Source organism: Heloderma suspectum, chromosome 2 (genome assembly GCF_057233095.1).
Source record: "Heloderma suspectum isolate Gila_16-S chromosome 2, 16-S_ref, whole genome shotgun sequence".
Taxonomy (NCBI): Eukaryota; Metazoa; Chordata; class Lepidosauria; order Squamata; family Helodermatidae; genus Heloderma; species Heloderma suspectum.
In genome coordinates this window covers 107,219,998-107,243,576 of record NC_139459.1, presented here as the reverse complement: position 1 = coordinate 107,243,576, position 23,579 = coordinate 107,219,998, and the positions used below count along the sequence as shown (strand labels likewise).

At 40.0% G+C, this 23,579-nt stretch overlaps 1 protein-coding gene across 1 annotated transcript in view; it reads left to right on the top strand.

Moving 5' to 3' along the window:
• PTPRD (protein tyrosine phosphatase receptor type D) overlaps positions 1 to 23,579 on the top strand; it is a 592,319-nt gene that overhangs the window by 448,852 nt on the left and 119,888 nt on the right. The window contains exons 18-21 of the mRNA XM_084834479.1: positions 6,217 to 6,310; positions 17,256 to 17,465; positions 18,734 to 18,894; positions 23,094 to 23,108. Coding sequence (XP_084690605.1) covers positions 6,217 to 6,310; positions 17,256 to 17,465; positions 18,734 to 18,894; positions 23,094 to 23,108 — 480 coding nt within the window. The remainder of the gene's footprint in view (positions 1 to 6,216; positions 6,311 to 17,255; positions 17,466 to 18,733; positions 18,895 to 23,093; positions 23,109 to 23,579) is intronic.

Genomic DNA, 23,579 nt, shown 5'->3' with positions numbered 1-23,579 from the left:
GTCATTTTTATTTTGCCATTTTGGAGATTTAATAGGCTTGTAATCAAATGAAATAAAAATTAAAGATAGGCAACTTCCCAAAAGCAGCCCCTGTTTGATTTGGGGTTTTGTATTCTGCAGTAAGTTTTGTGCCACCCCAAATCATACACCCACAGCTCCAGGAGAGTGTACTTTTTGCACTGACATAGCATTGCACCTGAGCCAAAGCTTTGTTGGTACACATGACACTGTCAAGCTTGGCTTCTGATGCCAATAATAGCCAGTATTTGTAGAAATGAATGAGCAACTGGGTGTGTATACCCCACAATAAGCTTTGGGCCACCTCTAAATCATACAGAGCAATTATTCTACATGAGGAAAAGTCCACTGCCACATTCCTGTGAGATGAAACCCCAAAGTTCTAAGCCCCAGAGGGAAACCAGGTTGGCCTCCTCCTCTCCACATGCTGAAGCAAAGGTCATTCACTGTTGGGTGATGAGTTCCAAAATTGCAACAGCCCTAGTGAAAACACATCTCTCAGCACCCTTTGCTTCTTAACATGCTGCTTATCAGCATGTGGGGAAAATGAGGAAAATAGGGGGAGGCCCCACATGCTCCTGCTCCTTGATTTGCTACTGTCTTGGAACATAAGGGAGGAAAAGGGAATGGAAAAGGAATGGAGTACCTAGAACAAGTAGCATGGTGTCAATCGTCACTCTTGATTTGCACAGTAAATACACAGCTATGACAGAACCACTGCAAGTGGACCTACTGCAGGACCTTGCCCCAAAATTCCTTTCTGTGCAACATTCTAACTTAAAAATCTCAAAAAGCGGAATGAACTAGCATAGACTTTTGTATGCCATGATCAGTTTCAGAACCCTGTTGCAGAGGATAGTAAAGAGAGTTCACATGTGACAAAATACATGAATGACTTTTCTGAGGGTGGGTTGAATCCAGAAATGTCTGAAACCACTGATGTTCCAGTTGAATACAATATGAATTCAACTGAGCAAGTTCACAGAAATGCCAAGCGCCATAGAAACCTGCCCACATGGGCTGCACGCAGTTCTTTGATATGTAGTACTAAACAAATATCAACTTTGCTGTTGAAGTTCCTATCATAAGATGTTCACCAGTGCAGGGACCTAGTCTGTACACTGCACTGATGAGAGCCTAGAACCTCAGTGTTGCTATAACTGATCTGATATAACTATACTTTTTGCCTTGGATCTGCAACTGATGAAAAGACACAAAAATGTGCTGAGGTGATGTGAAAAGTAAATTTGTACTTTGTACTGGAAAACCAAATTTTCCCTAAAAGCCATGGGCAGATAACTTAAAGGAGAAAACTTGACCAGTTGTTGGTACAAGTAGTATTCTCAAACATCAGTCCCATCAAATACTGGAGAGCAGGCACTTGTAGCATTCTGTGAAAACACATTTGGTAATGGCAGCCTATGATCTTCTCATCAGTGAAGTATGGAAAGACATCTCACTAAAAGAGACATCTACAACCAAGTGGCAGAAGAAATGCTTTATCCAGTTCATGATGCGTAAGCACATGACAGGCACAATAGAAAGGACAAATCTACTTGACAAGATGCAGGAGTTTAAGAGCAAGAGCCAAGGAGCCAGGTTTCTTCCGAACTACATGAGAGAATTCAGAACTATCCTACAACATGTGTGAGCTTCAAGACAAGCAGATTGGAAACTGCATCTTTCAGCCTAAAGTACTACTTTGCTCACAGCCACATAAGCTATGCCTCATCTGAGTCAGTTGTACTGTGCTGACACATGGCATGCTTTTGAATTAGGAGACTTGTATGTGAACAGAAGTTCATTTTTGCTCCATTGGTCCTGATAATGGAATAGATCATGAAACAGGGCACAAAGGTGTTTGCAGGATTAACTTGCATTATCCAATCAGATGCTACCCTTGATAGATTTTTTTTTTCTCATAGTACCAAAGCTCTTCAGACTGGCTAAAGAATTTGAACAGCTCAGTGGTGTTCAAGACAGGCCAAGAAGAAGAAAGCAAGTACCATGAGTTCACAGGGTCCATGACAGAGTATGCATCAGTATTTCAATGATAAATGAAATCATTCCAGAACATGGGCACCCATTTCATGATTAGTATCATGAAGTTGTGAGTATTGTGACAAAGGCAGTAATGCCAGGAAATATGTGAAGTCCCATGACATTCTTAACAGGGACTTCATTGGGGCAAATCTACACAAAATTGTTTGTGTATGAAAGAATCAGCACAGCAGCCAGTCCAGTCCCCAATGAAAAAAACCTCCTTTAAGCTATTTAATGATTCTTTCAAATGCATCAAGATCAAGATTAAGGACAACATTGTTGAGCTTTGATAAGAAAGAATTATTTTAGCTAGATTCCTCATTGTAATGAGAAGTCAGCTACACATTGATCTCAAAGAGGCACTTGAGAAGTATGAGTTCTCAGCTCTTACAAGATCCCTTTTCACTCCTGGTGGAACCATTCTTCTTGCATCAGGGAACTCAAAAGTCATGCATCTCCACCAATCAGCAGATGACCAGCATGTCCCCACACCTGCACATTCTCAGAAAAGGATCATACCGCTGGATGGAATGGCACTTGTAAATACCACACAGAGAACTGATCACATGAAAACGTGCAATGACTTTGCTGAAAAATTTGTAGCAAGGATGTCCATGTATGAAATGGTTATCATGACGTGAGACTGATATTTTATCAGCAAGAATTTCTGAAAGAGGAATAAGTGCACAGGTGGCAGTGAGGTAGGGTACTATGTGGCTGACAACACAATTATCAGTAACATTCCATTGAATGTCTGTCTCACATTGAAACAAAGGCTGAACTAATGAAGTATCTAGCTGAGAAATCTCTGCTATACTTTTCAAATCACAATTACATACAGTTTGTATCAGGAACAACAGCACATTGCAGACATGGCGGGGCTGCCTGAACATCTTCATCAGCACAACCAGGAGGAAGCTGACACAATAATTCTTCATGGCATCAATGCGAGTAAAAAATTCCCTTCAGGGGAGTTGGACATACATATATTCATGCAGCACTGGTGTCTCCTTGTTGCTGGTGCATTGGTATCCAGAGTTCTGCCTAAACACCCAGTTAAGTACAGGAAAGGGCCCTTTAAAGAATTCTAATCCAGTTCAGCCCACATAATCAGCCCTAGGTGAGGAAAGAGCCAAGGCTCTTCTTGTCTTTCATACAGTCTCTAGTGCTGATACAACCAGAAAATTTTCTGACATAGGCAAAGGTACCATCTTCACAATATTTCTGATATCTGAGCCACAGATTCTTTGTGCATTTCAGAGTTTGGGCCATGAAGTAGGGCTCACTTGAGATGAAACAGTTGAGGCTTTAGAAACATTTGTATGCAAGCTCTATAGCTGTGTGTCTGAATGTATGTCATGTCTACCATGTATTGAGCTGTGTGGGTGTCATGAACAGTGCTAAAATGTGGCATAATACGTAAGCATTTCCAGTGCACTAGGGAATGATGACTTTGATGAAGAGAGTGACTAAGGGCACAGTCCTGTGGGGATGGTGGTAAGCCTCCAAACTCAGAGGCTTACGGCCATCCAGTGCAGAATGGGAGGAGTGGCAGAGGCGATCTGCACCTCCATGTCCCCCCACACATACACTCTGCTATTAAGCTAGACGGGTGTTTTCACCTGTCTAGCTGACGCATCGGGGAGGGGAAGGGAAGGCGGCTGGGGATAGCGCATATCACTACTTTCCCAGTCCCCTCCCTCCCCATGGGAACGCTCCCTTTCAGTCCTCTCCGAGGTCGCCTTTGTGACCTCAGAGAGGCAGCCGGCATGATTCTCCCTGCACTGGCTGTGAGGGGGAAGGGAGCTCAGACTCCTGGTCTGAGGTCAGAGCACCTCGGTTCCAGGAATCCAAAGTATCCTATGGGCCCCCCAAACTCTGGGGGGCCCATAGGTTTGCTCTCTAAGGGCATAATCCCATGGGGATAGGCATCTGCCTCCAAACTCGGAGGCAATTAACTGCCTATCCCAACTTGGAGGCAACTGCCTCTCTGCGGTCACAAAGGCGACCTCAGAGAAGACAGAAAGGGAGCATTCCCATGGGCGGAGAGGGGAGGGGACTGGGAAAGTAATGATATGCGCTATCCCCAGCCTCCTTCTCTTCCCCTCCCTGATGCCCATGCTAAGTACACTGGTACACTCCTGGTACATTCATTGCCATTCCATGTGGCGATTGGGCCAGGAAACGAAGCACATGAGACTGAACCCTGCTACACTCTCACCCAGATGCAATCCTGGGAACCAAGTAATGTCTGAACAGGCTCACAAAGGAAATTTTTGCTGAATGTTGAAGACTTCAAGGCACTGAGAATGCAATTCAACTTCTATAATTGACCTCTCTCTTTGTGTGTGTTCATCTGTAGATGCATTTTTTTTATTCAGGAAATTTGTTTCCCATTTCTACCCTTAAAAAAGAGAATAGGAGTATATTTTGGTTAATTATGATGCACTGAATACTCATTTCTCTGCCTAGAATGAGCTACCAATGTTTCAGCATGTAATAGGGACTTCTTCTTGTGTAATCAAAAATAACATTTGGCACAATAGGTTCTTTTCTTGTATTTGGGAAATGAGAAAACAGAAACAAAACAGTTGAAACTGTAACCACTTGAATTGTTTCAGAAAGCAAGAACAGTTAACTACTTTTTTTCAGTTGTGGAAATGTTTGCACTTAAATGTAGATTTTGAATATGAGCACTGCAGTTACAATGAATGTCAGTTCTGTTAACATGTTGATATTTGTGCTGGAGCCAAATCTTTGACCTGGTTAACAAACCACCCACAAACCATGGGCTGTTTTAGGATTGGAGATGGTTTGTTAACCAGGCCAATAACCGACCCTTACTGCAGTTTCAAAATGGCTGCCATCACACGCCGCAACCCACTGTGGCTTAATAATTCACGGTGGGCTGTGGCAATCGTGAACTGGCCCACTGTTTGTACTGCTTTATTTTCAATGTGTTGGTTCTTTTTAATTTTCAAGTCTCAGTTTTCTTTTCTAATTGAAAATGGTATTACTGAGAACATGAAACAATCACGTCAGCACTTAGCAAAATTTATTAGTCACATTATGAGGGCAGATCTTTCTTTGACGCAGACTTGAGAGCCATTTTCACTGCTGCTGCGTTTAGGATAAAGAAGGTAAATAGTTAGAATGTACACCAAATGCCTGCACTTTTTAAATGATTTTTCATGATTTTTATGTGCAGTTTAAACCTGTACTTAGAACTGTGTCTACTCTGTATGGAATCTTTGAGCAGGACTTTCAAGAGATTTTAATGACTTCCTGGATGAGAAGTAATAAAATTTTGTAATCTGACCTGGCTACCTATGTGTATTGATTTTGCAAGTGATTTGGTTCCATTAGATGAATTGCTGCTGTTTTTGAAAACAGGTTGTAGGGAGTCATTGCCAAGAAATAAAAGTTCTCATATACCTACTTTAACTACTGATATGGAGTAAAGAAAGATAACGGATATGTAATAGTTTTTAGAAGGAAAAAGCTGTTAAAGTGCATATCATTGCACACTAAGAGTGACACCACCACCACCCCGCCTTCAAAGTGCTTTTTCAGTAGTATCCTACCCTGAAGGTATAGTTAGTCTTTTGAACCTGGGCTTACTTGGCTCTTCCCATACATTTACGCATATGTTGTGCTCTACTTATATGGTAAATTTTTATTATTTACAGCTTCTTATTTTGGACAAAAACAAAGCTATTCACTATTACTAATGACTAAACGTTGCTGCTTATACAGTTTTCTCTTTCATTGGACAAATACGCTCATAACATAGACTGTAGCAAAGTGGACTTCCTGGCAGGTTGAAAATGTCAGGGGGGCATTCTGGTTATTTATCGGTGTGTGGGACAATGGTTGAAGATGAGTCGGGGGGGGAGTGAAACTCACCAATGCTCCTCCAGCCTCCTTCATGTTGCCAGCTGCCATATTTTAATCCCCATAGTGCCCCAGAATGACACTACATCATGATATAGCATGGTTTTCATACCCAAGTGTTGCGTAGAGTTGCTTCTGCCAGAGGGCACAGAGGTTTTGTTTAGCGGTTATTCCATACAGAAGCAGCCTTTAAACTGAACCTATGCGTACACACTATTCCCTTTATGTGGCCCTTATTGTTATCTTTTGTTTCCTTTGCAGAGGTTATTATATAGTAATTGTGCCTTTGATAAAGAAGTCTGATGGGAAATTCATGAAACCACGAGAGAGTCCAGACGAAATGGAATTAGATGAGGTACCGTATGCTTATTTTAGCTCTTTTTTTCTGTAAAAATGTTTGTGATAGAAGCAATCTTAATGATTGTGTCCAATTAACATACCCATGTCAGCAAGTTTGACTCTTTTTTTTTTTTTTTGATATCTTATCATTTTGTATTGGAGTTAGCCTCTGGGGGCAGAAACAAAAAGCTAATTACTTAAATTAAAAGACATTAAGTTGCAATGAGGCACACAAACTGTCTGATCTTTGTTGGCATTAATATTTTATTCCTTTCCGATTGTAAGGCGTAATGCAGAAGGTGAAATGAGTTGTCAGCAAAAGTATAATCACCATTGATATGAACTCCAATAAAGGTCTGGTTCATTAATGGGGTGTTTGCTAAAGCTGAATCAAATGCTAAATTGCAATTTGCTCTGCAGGTTAACATTTGACCTCCTTCGCAGTCTCTTTACCTGTTTCTCCCATGCTGGAATACTCCTAATTAGAAAATTTTTCTTCTGTCTCTCAAGCTCTTTTCGTCTGTACTCCAGAATTAAGCACAAGAGAAAAACACCTTGCATATTCACAGAATAATAACTGAGCTGTTGAACAATTAACATACATTTAGTCAATTTATATCTTGCATATAGGCAAATTAGTCCATTATTTTAAAATCTTCCAGCATTTTCAATACATGTGACATTTTGAGGTAATTAGATTTTTAAATACTTCTCTTCGAAGGGCAGCTTCTTGTATTACTCTTTAGAGAGCTTTGGGTTATCATTTTACTTGAGAATTACAGTCCTTTCTGAAGGCAATTGAAAGGGTAGTATGAAATGCAAAATACACCATCCTAGGTACTAAGTACAGATGGACACAAGAATGTGATACTGGAATCATCAGCTTTCCCTGAGGTCCAGAATTATGTGTTTTGGTTCTCAGATTACATTTTTATGTACCTCCAGACACAATAATGTGAAAGAGAGTACAAGAACATAAATCCTATCCTACATGGAAAATCATCTTAAATGTCCTCCCTAGATGAACGTGCATAGCAGCTTTCTCTATGATCACATGCATTCATTCAGCACATTGACAGGCAGGGAAAGGAAGTGGAGGGGAGGGACTTCAACCTGTACTGGCCCCCTTCCTCTTACAGTGGTGTTTATGGGACCAGCATAGAGAGTGTAATCTACCTAACATGCTTTGCATTGCCAATATTGGAGTGGCTGGGAGAAGACGTATGTGCATATGGTATGTGCTTGTGAGTTTCCCGTTCGGCAACTTGGAAACTAACACAACAAAGTGAGGTAATAGGAAGCTGCCTTTTGTGGATATGCCTTCAGACTCAGAGTTCTGTCTATGCAGCAATTTAATAGAAATCCATTACTCCTGATGGGTTTGAAACACGTTGGGATTAATTTTGGCTCAGTCTAATAAACTTGATTTTACACTTGCCTGCTTTTACTTCCACATATTCTTTTTCAAGTTTTCCACACCAATTCATCATTATCCATGTGCAGCCAACTTTGGTGGCATGCTTGAAATTTTCATTGGCCTCTGAGAATATTTATTTGCTTAACCTTCCTTCAAGGAGCTTAGGATGGTGTACATGGTGCTTTCACCCCAATTTTACCCACACAGATACTCAGTAAGTAGGTGATGCTGAGAGGTGTGAGTAAGTAAGACTGAGAAATTCAAAGTCACCCATTGAGTTTCATGGCTGAACAGAAAACTGAACCCAGATGTCCCTGGCCAAAGTGTAATACTTAAACAATAGACCACATTGATCATAATTTCCCTGCAGCAGCTATCAACAGAGTCTGGCTGAACTGCATTATGTACTAGGCCCTCCCGAACCAGCTGTGTTCCATAGGCTTATGGGCTCAGAGGATCTGACAGACAGTGTTGCAGAAGCTAGATGAATAACTGAAATTTACCCACTACATGACACAGAAGAAATTTGCTTCATTCCAGAATAATGGAATACTATACAGTTTGTAGAAAAATGGTAGAAGTGGTAAAAAAAAGTGCAAGTGGTAAAAATGGTAAGAGACTGGTTCCCATTTTTGAGAAGTCTGATAATCATAGGTTTTCTTAAATAGAAAGATTTTGCAGGGAAATGTGTAAGAGAAGAATTGAGTTAAAACTGAAAGAATGAAATCATGAACAAACCAAACTTGAAACAAAGCTACCCCACCTCACAAGAAAAATGGATCAGTTCCCTTCCTACTCCCAAGCAGCTACAGTGCAGCAGTAAGAGAAATGAAAATCAGCAAGAATGTTACTTAAACACTTAATTAAATTAAATCCCTCCCGAAAAGCCCAGTGATTGGAGCTCCTGGTAAAACGTGCCCTAGGATTAGATTGTGAACCTGTTACTCACTCAGCTGCACTCCCGCCATCCTCCTTCCCACTGCTCAGCAATTTAGAGAAATGAAACTTAAAACCACTATTTTTGGGGTCTCCTTCAAAAACAATGTCACTGCATCTCCTAAACTGGAATTGCTAGTGGAGCCTCAATCTGGATCAGGTTCAGTTCTGTTGCCTTCAGAGGACAGCCCGCTTCAACTCAGGAAGCAACAGAACCAGATCAAAGTGGCTTGATTCTGCTCGGACTTCATCTGAAATAAATGCACATCACTAGAAGAGACCATCTGGGTGACAATCTAGGATACACTAGTCATTTAGTGGTAGGCGAGAAAAATATCACTTTCCAAACATGGTGCTCAGTTGGCATATGAATGTGAAAGCTAAACGCACTTCTATGATTAAAAGTAATTTTTGTCAGATCACTAATTTATTGGAAAAGTTGATTAAGCCATTTTTCAATTGTTCTGAATTGTTGTTTGTGTAAAACCCTAGTTAAGAAAAATAAATTAAGAAATTTGAATTTAGTTCTGCAGTTTTTATCTGCATGTCTTTGATATTGCACGAACAGTGCAACCCACCATGACCTATTTAAGCCACAGTGGTGGTGATACATGCTGGCTGCTATTTTTAATATGCAAGCACACCATGGCTTGATGTGTTATCTGAACCCAGTGGCATGGGTTGCATGATGCCTGGGTTTAACCCTCGCATAGCCCACACCGCCCGGGTTTGCATGATGCAACAAACAGCTTGGATTTTTAAATTGATTACACGCACTGCAATGAAAAGAAATAACTCCATAGACCCAGTGATTCTTTGAGCTTGCATTACTCAGACAGTAACATCCTATACTATGTGATAAATCATGTTTGAAACTTAATTGAGTTTCAACAGCATTTTACAGTATGATATGCAGAGTGTTCTTTTTAAAAGAGAGTAAAACATTGATTCAACCCATGCAAGCCATTGGAAGAGTTTAAATTACCTTCATAGATTGTGGTCCATCATATAAGTGATATAGACTAGCGGTGCATGACTTTTTCAGCCCCAAGGGCAATACGTGATGCTGGCTTGGGAATCAGGGGCTGTGCATGCATGCACACATGCACACAAATCTCTCAGCTGTCCCAAAACAAATTGCTCTTTCCTCGCTGCTAGTAGCACCAGGGAAAAAGTTTGTATAAGAATCTCTGGGGGAGGGGCAAGGGGTCCCAGGATGGCCTCAGTAGGTTTTGCGGCCCTGATATAGTCTATCCTGTTAGAACAGTTCACATATTGTGGACCTTCTTCAGTGTACCGGATTAGAATATTGGAGGAGCAAGAAATTGATTAAAATATGTGATAATATTTAATATACATTAAATATTATATTACGCATCACATGTGGTTCAGCTTCACTGACCTACTGACAGGAATATAAATATCATTAAAGTACTTTGTTCCAAATTCCACAGCAGATAGAAAGCTGAAATACACATGTACTCCAATACAACTCGATGACTATAAATACCAAAACATTCTTACTTTACCTTTGTCCTTCCAATCCAGGACATTTAAGTCTGCCTCCAAACAGCCACTGGCAATCTTAGATACAACAAACTAAGGCTTAGATGCTCCTACACAAACATAAGGACCCTCACATTGGGAAAGAAGAATTTGGTTTGGCATACAAGAATATATTTATGTTTGTAAAATGCAAGCTGTATTTACTAGCATGTATAAATAGAAATATATGTACTTGGATCCTAAGTTTCCTTCTATGAATAGAACAAATTCAACATTTATGGAATGGTGCTTTCCCATCTCACACTTCCCTCTGCATCCCTCTGTGCCCCCCCCCCCAAGTCTCCTTTTGGGTTTGGAGGACCGTTAGGAATGGTGTGAGATAATGGTGTGGAGGGGCTGTAGATGCAGGGGATATTGGTGGAAATATCCCACCCTTTATGTAAATGACAAAGCAACTTAGGATCCAAGCCATTATATTTTAGATCAATTCAAAAATATCCAGGGGGAAAATTGAATAAGATGGATACTTTTCAATTATGCCTACTATTGCTGTAAACCAGTCTCTTTAATACCTTCTGCGTGAGTCATTCATTCATTCAGGGATCATATGCCCATCCAACCCCACAGTCCGCCACATGATGCCTGTGTTCAGAGTGTAAAAGTTTCTCAACTTTGTCTGCACTGTGGATGGAAGAAACATCTTGTAGGGGCTGCTTTTCAGGAAATTTCACAAGTAGCTTCCATGCAGGGGTGTGTGTGTGTGTGTGTGTGTGTGTGTATATGTATATGTATGTTTATGTATATATATGTGCACACACACATACATACACATACACCATATCTATATCTATCTATATCTATCTATCTACACATACACACATATATACCATATCTATATCTATCTGTATCTGTATCTATATCTATATATACACACATACACCATATCTATATCTATCTATATCTATATATCTCTATCTGTCTATCTATCTATCTATCTATCTATCTATACACTCACATACACACACACACACATACATACCATATATATATATATATATATATATATATATATATATATATAAATAAATAAATAAAAAGATGCTCTTGACTACCTTGCTTAAACAACAGCACCAGTCTTAATTTGGCTTAGAATTCTAAAAACTAATGCAAATTATTTCAGATGGTGAGAGAACAGCAGTTCTTCATCCAAAAATCTAAATGGTTTACTCTTTCTGACTTACCCTAATAAAAATACAATCCAGTCCCACTTCAGGCATAATGTCTGCACAGATTTCCACAAAGCTCAGTAAAACCCAGTCATCACTGTTCCCTCACTGTACCAAGTCCCATTATGGAGAGTGGGAAGTCTGTGTATATGTCCTATATCATTATTTACAACTTTTTCTGTGTGTGATACTCCCTAGTTACTTTTAGTTTTGTAATGTTCTGGCACAAATGCCTGTACATGTGCTGAGGTGGGAGGAGTGGAAAGAGAGGCTCTATTGAGACCTATAGGAACTGGATGCTTAGAATCGTGCTCATCATTTATTTGGTATTATCTGTTATTTTTCTATTAAGCCATCAGCTAACCGCATTACTTCACTTTGTGTTTTCAACATATGGGGGCCACTTGCTTTAATGTATTTTTTTCTTTTAAAATATTTGGAGTTGTACTAAGCTCTAGTTGCCATCATATATAGTTAAATACTTTTAAAATTCAGTAATAACAAATGACATTTGCCTTTCCCCAGACCATTTTAATTTGCAAAACTACATAGTCAAATGCAGCAACATCAACAAATTGCAGTCTGAATTCTGTAAATGACATTGAACTTCTGTGCAATTAAGTTCTTCAGGTCTGTGGTGCTGCTTCCCATAACAAATGGTCATTTTAATAATTGTGCAAGTTGTGGTGCATTAATCTGTATAATACTTTGATAAAGAACATTTATTAATTCAGAAACATTTGAGTCAGGATGGGCTCTTTCCCATTTTTTTTACGGATACAATTGAGACTGCACTGTAGAATTAATGGTGGAAGAAATACGATATGCATTGACTGGAAAATGAAAATTGTTTCTGATCGAGAGTTGAAACCCTTCATATATCTTTCAGAATTGCCTCCATTAGTAACTATCGAGAGGACAGAAAAGATATCAAAAGTGGGTGACTGTTCTCACTGACTGTGCAATTTTTGATGCCTTAGATTTTCCTTATTTATAAGAGAACAGCCTGCTTAAAGCTATGTAGGGTAGTACTGTGCATATGGGATGCCTGTACAAGCAAGAACCCTGTTATCAGTGCACGAGTTCCAGCTGTGCACTAGTGATACATTTGTTCCCAAAAATGAAGCCATTGGGAAATGCTTTGTTGTCTGAGAAACTGTATTCAGTACTGCCCCAAGGGATGTTGGAGAAATCTGCAACAGAACCAAATGAGTTCAGATTTTTATGAATCCGACCTGAAGATTCCACAGTGGACCAGCGTTCCCCCTGTTGGGCGGATTCCACCGACTTAGACCATTTTTCTAGCCTCTGGAAATTTAATTCAAATTCAGTAATAGAAAAATACACACACTTTTTAAAAAACTGCCAAAAATGTGCATTTCCTCCATAGGCTAAAGTGTGAAAATTTGTATTTTATGGGAATTTGCACATTTTTGCAGGCACACATTTGCACAGATGTGAATTTGTGCAAATTTGGAAACTAAAAAAAAACCTGTTTCTGTCGATGAGCGGACGATGGAACAAAAGGTGCCTGGCAATCCGTGAAACACAGACAGAACATATTTTACACAATCCATACATCCCTAGCTGTCCCCATATAAGGCATATACACAAGTTGCTGTTGTTTTTGGGTCTAAAGCTTCATGTACGTGACAAGCTACACTATCTGTGAATCTGTTGGCTTCAGTGCACAAAGATTACTTCCACACTATCCCTTTTCTCTGGAATTGCCTTCCTTATTTCTCTCACAAAGAATTGGAAGTTCCACAAACTCATCCTAGTATCTTAGCAGGGGTGTGCAATCTAGTGCCCTCCAGGTGTTTTATACTATGACTCCTATAAGCCCTAGCCAGCATTCCCAAAGAGAGTCATGGTCCAAAACATCTCGAGGACATCAGATTGCCTGTCCCTGCATTTAAAAGTATGGGACAAGGCAACAATAAAGTAGGTAATATGTCACATAAGACTCTAAGGGAGCAATCCTATGGCTACTAGACACTGTCTAGAGGGCCATAGGATATGCTGTGTTCCAGGTATGAATCTCGGAGCCCACACTCCAAGGTCAGTTCCTGGAAATCTGACCTTCCCCCTCATCCGCACTGCCTTGGAGGCAGCGCAGAGATGCCCCATCCTCCGCGCTCAGAAGACAAGCGCAGAGTGACTGAAAAGGGGCAGGGCTGGGGGCATTCCAGGGCAGGGAGAGTGGAGCTGCACGTACGACACATTCTGTGTGTCGCACAGCAGCTTCCTCTCCTGGTCAGCCCCTCTGCCACTAGAGAGACGAAAACAGCTGTCTAGCAAAAAAGAGCAAGGCAGGAGAGGCGCGGAGGGAACAATCCCCCTGTGCCTCTCCTGCCTTGCTTTGGATAGGTGGTTGCCTCCGAGGTCGGAGGCAGCCACCTATCTAGATTGCACCCTTACGGCATGATTAGAAAGACAAAAGTCCTACAACTCCCAGCATTCTCCAGATATGATAGAGGTGTAGAGAATTATGCATAGTGTGGAGAATGTGGATAGGGAGACTTTTTCTCCCTTCCTCATAATACTAGAACCCGGGGTCATCCCATGAAGCTGATTGGTGGGAGATTCAGGACAGATAAAAGGAAGGACTTCTTCACACAACACATAGTTAAACTATGGAATTCGCTATCACAGGATGTAGTGTGCCACCAATTTGGAAGGCTTTAAAAGGAGTTTAGACAAATTCCTGGAAGAAAGGGCTATCAGTGGCTACTAGTCTTGATGGCTATGTGCTACCTCCAGTATCAGAGGCCTATGTACACCAGTTACTGGGGAACCTGGGTGGGAGGATGCTGTTGCACTCATGTCCTGCTTGTGGGTTCCTGGTCGACAGCTGGTTGGCGGCTGTGAACAAAATGCTGGACTAGATGGATGCTTGGACTGATCTAGCATGGCTCTTCTTGTGTTCTTAAGTTTTAAAAAATGTTTAAGATAGAGCTGACAGTAACATAAAATGCATTTTTACATGTTGTAAAAGCTACAAGACTAAGGAGAATATATTATGAACTAGATTTGAAAGGTATTTGGGAGCAGATTTGTATGACTTCATTGCTTCTCAAATTATCCTTGATTGGTGGGGGAAGCACCTCAAGGGACATATGTGATGTTGATAATATATGACAACAGTATCATCTATATCTAAAATATGAATGAAGGAAGGGGTGCACTTCAGATTGATTCATTCAAGTGAATTAAATGATATATATAAATTTCCATCTTCTCTTACTCACTTGTGGAGGAGCAAACACACACACACACAACCACAAACCTAAGTTTACCTGGCTTTAACTGTCAAATATCAACTTAAAAAACTCATTTTTAAATGCATTTTCCATAGAAAGATTTTCTCTACTCAGAAGGTCATATACGCTCCTTATACTCAGAAGCTTACTGGTGTAGCATTTTAACATTTCACTAGCAGAAACAGTGTTTCACATCTTACATGTGCTCACCAGGATAGCTCACCAGGATAGGCATAATGTCATGATTTGTGACTTCAATAGCTAGGTCATGAACACATTCTAACGAAGTTACAATTTGGACTCATGTAGACAGAATGTTTCCATTTCCTTAACCATGGTTAAGCGTTTTTGATTACATTTTTATCCCACCCTTCCACCAAGGAGCTCAGGCCAGTGTTCATCCCTCCCACACCATTTTATCCTCACAACAACCCTGAGAGGGTATGTTAGGCTGAAATAGTGACTGTCCCAAGGTCACCCAGTGATGAACAAGAGATAATCCATGGTTGAACAAGAGATTTGAACCCAGGTCTCTCCAGCCCTGATTTAATACACTAACCACTACACCACACTGGTCTATAGGGTTCAGAAATGAACAACTGGATTTCCTGCTCCCCTCCTCCAAACCTTTGCCTCCTGCCACCCATAACTGGATCATTGTTATGTCTACATTGACATAATGTATCCATGGTTTGCGCTAACCTGGGATTATCTCATAACCCAGGATTCATAGCCAGCTTCAATTCTGAAGTTATGAATTCACTCTGATAAGAGTTAGCTCTGGTTAAGATCAGTGCAGACATAACATCAAATAATGTTAAAAGGGTGGAATTGTGCACAAAAGGGGGATGGGCTAGCATTAGGATGGTCATTAGGAGATTTGGAGCACAGTGTCATCAGTATGTTGATGGTACCTACTTAGCTCTACTAGTGTATAAAGCCCTAGACAACTTGAGACCAGTTTACTTGAGGGAACATGTTCTCCCATAATGTTCTGCCTGCCCACTGAGATCAGCGGATGAAGCCAAAGTTTAAAGTATATGCAAGTACTTATTTCTCTGGGTTGTTTACTATATATCTACCTCACAGAGCTCAAAGAAGAATATCACTCCTGTCACCTGACACATTATTTAACATTAGAATGTATCATTGACATTATATATATTTTTAGTTGTTTTATTCATTAGTTTTCCCTGTAAGACTTTTAATAAAGGAAGGAGCACTTTTGCATTGTGTTAGTTCTTTTTGTATAAAGTAAATCCATCAACAGCTGTGTACCCTTAGGGCAATGTGGCAAATTGGTACTTGATTCACATATTACCTGTTGCAAACTGATCAGGCTGCATGTGGTAGTGGTTTATATATGCAAATGCCATTCACATGGGTCCTGCAATTTGTATGCTTACTGCAGCAGGTAACATCAATCAGGCCTGATTCTCACTGAAAGCAAATAAGGCTGCTAACTTCAGCACACAGAGAATTAAGTCCATCAAAATCTGTGGTTCCCTGCTCCTAAGGACTAAGGAGATGCCTTTGGGATTGTGATGTAAGATTCAAATGTGAAAAATTAGAAGTGGCAGAACAGGTTTAGCTGCTTGTGAATTCACAAACAGAAAAATATCAGGTGCTTTCTAAGCAAGCAACATTAGTATTTGTTCAACACCCATGAAAAATAATGAACATGCATGTTTCTTCTTCCAGTCATCAGAATATTCTGATATAGGTGACTTCATTGATGATAGTGAAATATTTTTTTTAAACGGAAGGATTTGGGGAGGAGGAGCTATGCAGAATATCAAGCTGTTGGACATCACATTCCATTGGTTATTGGTATGCGGAGTCACAGATACGATATATTTCAGCCTGAGAGACTAGCATAGCCCAAAAAACATAGCAGTGTATACGTGTATTAAAACATAATTTCAGTCCATGACTCTGTAGTTTCCTTTTATTATCAAAACTATCATATTTGTCTCATATATATACATATACATATATATGACACACTGATTCAATAAAAATGTAATTTTGGACTTCAGTTCCCAGATTTCATATGATTGTCCATTCTGAGAGGGGCTTGAACTCCAAAACATCTAGAGATCTACCTTCATTCATTCATTCAATTTGTACTCTGCCTTTTCACCACAAAAATGGTGCTCTGCCAACCTCTGACCTCGATCATTGTGCAAAAGAACTGGCAGCATATCAGAGGTGCTTGATCATCTTTATTTTGCACGCCTTTTCCCCTTTTAAAAATATTAGAACAGGCCACGGTATCAGTAACTAAAAACTAAACTGTGCTCCATATCTGATGTTGATTACTCCTTGTAAAGAATAAGTCCTAATGAGTTTATACCACAGTTCTATCTATGTCTACTCAGAAGTAAGCCTCACTGAAATCAATAGGGCGTGCTCCCAGGTAAGTGTGTTCAGAATTGCAGGTTAAATATAACTGAGGTTTGTGACTAAGTGAGAATAAGTGGTATTTTCGTAGTTCCTAGGACTAAATTATTTTTATCTGCCTCTCAATAAGTTACATTAATGTTGTTTACAGTTATCTTTCTGGTTTTCCTCTTTCCTCATATTTTTTTTTTCTTTTTTCCTACCCTAAAGCTACTTAAGGAGATAGGACGGAAACGCAGAAGCATTCGTTTGGGGAGAGAAGCAGATTTAAAGCCATATATTGCAGCACACTTTGAAGTTCTTCCTACTGAGTTCACCCTGGGGGACAAGAAACAGTATGGTGGTTTTGAGAACAAGCAGCTCCAAAACGGCCAAGAATATGTTGTCTTCATTTTAGCTGTTATGGAACACTCGGAATCTGTAAGTTGACTGCAGGTTTTAAGTTGTTGATGTGTTCCTAAAATGTGCCTCTCTGAACTCTGTAGTGGGTTTTTTTTTACGTTCCGTATTTTATTGTCACCTTCTATAAGATCAGTTACATACTGTGTAAAGTGATGTTTTTTTGAAAACCCTGACTTATTTCCAGTGGCTTCTCCAGGTTAAGTATTTCTGTATGCATGTTACAGACTCAGTGTACAATGGGGCAGCAACATTGCGCCCACCGTGGACTTTGCCTCTCTGAGCTCTATTAGCCATTGCATATTAACATAATTTCAGGGGCAATGCACAGGTGTGTATTCCAGTACACATTCACCAGATATATGTAATCCCCCCCCACGTAATTTTAAGTAGTAAGGATTATGTATTTATAATTACAACCATCATCTTACTCATTGCCGTTCATATCCTGTGCAGGTCATAAGCTTTATTTCTTGAAACTTCTGAGAGTTACTACTGAGGCATGAACTTCATAGTGCTATCCTATCAGGTCTTGAAAAGAAGGTTCTTTCTTGTCTGAAGACGTATTGCTCAGACAGTGTTGCTCATTGCCAAACATCTTGGGCAAAAGGGAACTAATCAAGGACATGCACAGCTAGCTTCTTTAATTATAGTGATTTGCTACTGACTTTATCAGTGAAATGTAACAGAATTAGAAAATGATGTAACAGGAGAATTCCTGAGGTGATCTAAATAATGAGTTGCGTTTTTGCGCTTATGTAATTCGTCTCTCTCTTATAAGTTATGTCCCTTTTATGCTTGAGTTGTTTTAACTGCATGTAATACCATTTTAAAAAATAATTAAGCAGGAATGGAAAGAGGATTGTGGGAAGGTGTAGCAACAAACATTAACATTTTAACATACAAGTTACTTGGTATCTTCCTAACTGGCTCTTAAACCTGCCATGTGTGCACGCTGGGCTGAGTCTGTTGAACTTAATTAATTTGAGTCAAAAAAAAGTCTTTGTTTCCTGGTAGCTCTTTTTTCCTTAAGAGTTTTGTCTAGTTAACTGCAAAGAGGAGGTTTTGTTTAGTCTGCTTCTATACTTGAAGTTGTGTTTGACAATGAACATCTTGGGTGCCCCTCTTCTACTTCTATTTTGAAACTGTTGCAAAGGTAGTACAGGAATAAAAGTGTTGATTGAGAAAAGGAAAATGTTGAATGCCCCCTAGCTCTAATTCACATGAAACCGATTTCTTATAGCATTTAAAAATATTTGCTACTAAATAAGAATCTTATTTCCCTCTAGACCATGTATGCAACCAGCCCATATTCTGAAACAGTTGTGTCAGTAGATCTTAATCCCCAGCCAATTACGGAGGAAGAAGAAGGCTTGATTTGGGTTGTAGGACCAGTTCTTGCAGTTGTGTTTATCATCTGTATTGTTATAGCTATACTGCTTTATAAAAGGTAAGTTTACAAAATAGTTTACGAATTAAGGGTGGGCTTTAGATATTTTGATTGTGCTGAGACATTCTTGGGGCATTAAAGAAGTGGTTCCTTGTACAGAGGTTTTTTTCATCCTTTTTAAGGTCAATCCATTAAGAATACTACAAATTATTACATTACAAGCTTTTATAATACAAAGGAGGGAGGGGGGTATCACCCTTGTCAAAAGTAGGCTTCTCTCCAGCCTGGAAGTTTCACTTAGATCTCTACCCCCACAAAATGCAAAAAAAAAAAAAAGGGGGGGGGGAACCAATAATGTCCCAGGGTCGAGAGTAGTCCCATTGCCAGTGCAATGTCTGTTAGAACCAAGGGCTAGGTGCAAAGATTTAGACCTTGGTAAGATGAAGCTGGTTTGACACAGGTGGCTTGCCACACAGCAACAGTCCAATGTCCTAGTGCCCAGCGATCCACCCCAGGAAATTATTTTAGCAAATATGGCATTCTGAAGTACTGATACAGAAATATAGTCACAGAAGCTCTTCCTTTCAGTAGTCAGCTCATGTCTTCAGCAATACCTTTATAACATCACAACAAAGTAACTTTTAATAACTACAATAACTCTCATATTTCCAGACTTGAATGACCCACCACACCTATCAGACTTCATAAACAAGTATATCCCTCTCCTGTTTGTCTTCCAAAATTTTCAGCCTATATTCCAGTATTATTTGAGGTTAGGAGAAGTCATTCTAGTCTGGTATACAACTGATGTTGAAGGGCAGCCAAGAAATGTTTTAAAGATTGGTTTTAATTATTGCTTTATGTTTTTTCTTTATTGTAGTATTTCAGTTTGCAGTTTTGCAAACCACCCTGTAAATGATATAGAAATGTTTTACTTGATTATAATAAACCCTTTCTTCCTCGGGTAGTTGAGGCAGTCACAAATGGTAAGAGAATAATTCCAGCACAGTATACAAATATACAGCACAGTCCTATATCTGTTTACTCAGAATTAAGTATCATTGAGTCCAAGGAGGGTTAGTCTCAGGAAAGTGAATGTTTCCTGAGAATATAGGCTTGCAGCCATAATTACAAAACTCTCTACAGCTAACCATAACCATGTAAATAATCTCTACTGAGTTATGCAGACTTAGGGCGTCATCACACGGAGCTTATATCCTGCGATTGAGATGGCTGCTTCACTGAAGTTTGCCAGCTCTTCACATGACACTGTGACCCTGCCATGAGCCTCCTGCACGAAATGCCCTTTGTTCCGTTTTAAATAGATCGCAGATAATGAGCTATCAAATTACACCACTGTGTTCCGCTTCAGTTTCCTCCATGAAAAGACTTGAAGTGGCAAGAAGAGGAGTGAGATCAATGAAAGATAATGCAAGACTCATATGTGGGGGGGGGAGGGGAGGAAGCTCATGGAAAGGGGGTCAGTGGTGATCCTGCATTTAAAATGGAAGCAGAAAGCCCTGTTTTAAATGCAGGATTTTAGGCTGGTGTAGAAATACCCTGAGTGTCTTTCCATGCAATCAATTCTCAATGCAGTGCCTGAGTCCTGCCACTCAGTAGCTGCAATTTTGAGGCATACTATTTCCTAAGGTTTACAGGAGCCTCCCTTCCACCCATCACATAATGAAGATTCTAGTGGTAACACCCACCATGGAGTGCCATTGCTGCTGCTTTTGCAGCAATGGCAAGTACAGTTTAGTTATGGGGATGGCCCCAGAAATGCCGCCATTTCCCATGCTTCTGCTGCAAACACAGCAGTAGCCCCCACTGAGTTTAAAAGGGAAGTGGTGGGGGGAAGAGGTGGCAAGGATTTTTTTTAAGGAAAGGGGGAGGGGGTAGCAGTGGGTGGACAGTGGCCTAGTTCACATGTAACAACCCAGAGTATCGGTTGAGTATGGATTGCCATTGAATCTTGGGTTGCTGAATCATGAGTTGTTGCAGGCGAATCTGCACTATGGTTTAACTGTGGTTTGTTAATCATGAACAACCCAGGAAGAGAACCCATGAGTTGTGACTGGGTTGTGAACTCTGTGTTGTTTCATGGTTATCAACCCATAGTTAAACCATAGTTAAACCATTAACTGAACAATTAATTCTTTCAGGAGTATGAGGCACAATTTGAATGTAGCATGGAACACTAAGGACAAGTTCATATATTAGTTTTGGAAACTGATATGCACATTTAACAACTCCATTACTTATCTCATACTCATACAGTTGCTTTCAATTAACTAGCATGAGCAGGAATTTCTGGTTTTGTAGTACAACCTGTGCATGGAAGGTACATACAGTACTGTGTGAATTCCTTCCATTCATGCTTTTATAAGTCCATCACTCATGTAAGCTATTACATGTGCTTATTTTCAGCTGTATGAATTGTCTCTAAATTCTTGGAACTCAGTGACCTGGTTCACACGATAAAACCAGGCCATCGTAACTTAAATAAGCCATGGTGGCTTGTTGTGAGCCATGGTGCTTGCTAGGTGTGATTTGCATAATCACCACCGAGCTGCAGCTTATTGTGGCATCCGATAGGGTTATTTGAGGGTTGTTTTACCCTCCAACAAGCCACACTGCCTGGATTCAGATGACACGATAAGCTGCAGCCGGGCGGTGATTATGCAAAGCCACGTGACTTGTTTTGATCATGCAAACTGGCCTATTAACTCAGTTTCTCATGTAAAATTTGAGAACTGGCTGGAAAAAACACTTCAATTTTGAACCGGAGGAAATACTATGTATTCCTAGCAGAAAAAAATGGAGTGGGAGCAGAACATCACACAAGTGGACTTCCCTTTGCTCTCCTCCCACCTGCAGCCCTCCACACACTTTCCAAATCTGGTCCAGAGTGTCCCCCAACCCTCTGGACCAGATTAGGGGGTATGGGGGGGACTAATCCATACCCCCTATGGGATAGCTCATAACCCATAGGGAAAACTATTGTGCCAGCAGTTTCCATTCTGCTGGTGGACAGTCAGGGTTTGGGATTTTTAAGAAGTAAAAAGAGGGGGGTGCCCCTCTTAAAATATCGTGGTTGGCACTCAAACTTTTTGTTTGTGTTTATAAGAAATGTTTTTCACGAAAACAAAATGTTTGTAGCATCCCATATTAACATGAAACATGGCAAGAGAGAGAAACAGATACAGATGCTGTATTTTTAGACTATGAAAATACTTCAGTGATCTGGCCACTGAGGTAAACTTTTCCCCTCTAGTTTATCTCATTCTCATAGTTCAACCATATAGAGAATATTTCTTCTAATCCGTTAACCTCTCTTAGATGTGATTAAGAGCTGTTTTTCTACCCAGATAAGTAAAAAGAAGCATTTCAAAGCATTTATATTGGAAAATGCTGTGGGTTTTAAAGTGTATTTCATACTTTTACCTTTAGCTTTTCTACAACAAAGCATTTGTTGGATATCTCTGTGTCCAAAGATGCAGACATCTTGTTTCCAAATTATATGCATCCATAAAATATATACATTCATCATCTCCTACCTCCTGATATTCAGTAGATTATGGCACCCCCCCCATCCCCCCACTGCTGCCTCCGCCTCAGAGAAGGCTTAAAGAGAGAATGGCTGAGTTCAGACAACATGATAACCCACACTTGAGTGTTGAATATGGATTGAGTGTGGGTTGTGGTTGACCCATGGGTTGTTGTTGAAACATGGGTTATCATGTTGTCTGAACACAGCCACAATAACCAACCATGTTTTGTCAACCACGAACAGCCCACAGTTCACAAACCAACACCAAACCAAGGGTTCTCTCTTCATGGGTTGTTCATGGTTAACAAACCATGGTTTATTAGTGTGCCTGGATTCAGACAACATGATAACCCACATTTCAACAACAACCCATGGTTCAGCAACAACCCACACTCAACACATACTCAAACTTGAGTGTGGGTTACCATGTTGTCTTAACACAGTCAGTGATTTTGATACATCCTCCATCCCAAACAAAACTAATAAAAACATTGCTTCAGTTTCTTCAGCCATGAAGTACTTCCTATGAATATAGATTTTGTGCTTAGTTTTTTCTTTGAGAAAATTATATGTTTTAATGAGATTATTCTTTGAATAAGGCATATATCCTAGTCATAACATCATTTCCTATTGTAATGGTTGCTCCTTTTGCCATTGGCCGACTAACATTTAACCTTTTTCCCTCCTTCTTTGCTGCATAATAATGGAGCAGTAAACCCGACAGGTGAGAAGTAAAGAACAATTGTTTTCTGTTTCCTCAGAAAAGGGGAAATGAGAAAACAAAATAGTGAAAATATAGCTTGATTGGCAAACATTCTGTTTGAAAACCCAATCTAAATGAACCTGGCCAGATGAATAAAGAGTGAAGATGCCTTAAAGCAGGATTCGAAATTGAATGTTTATTATTTGGGGCTACCAGTGAAAATGACTTTCAGTCTTTCATATTTGCTTCCTCTTTCATTTTATAGCTAACAAGAAACTAATTTACAAGAATTCTTGGAACTCACTTGAAATGGTGCTAGTCAGAAAATGCAGCTGCAAGGGAATTGGCTAGTACCTTTCACCTCCTGTAGTCCCATATTCAATTGGGAAATACTGCTGAAGAAGTTCTTCCCTCCCCATGAAAACCCTGCTTTTATAAGGATGTTCCACATGTCCTGGGATTGCAGCTACTGGGCTCAGAATTCCAGGAAAA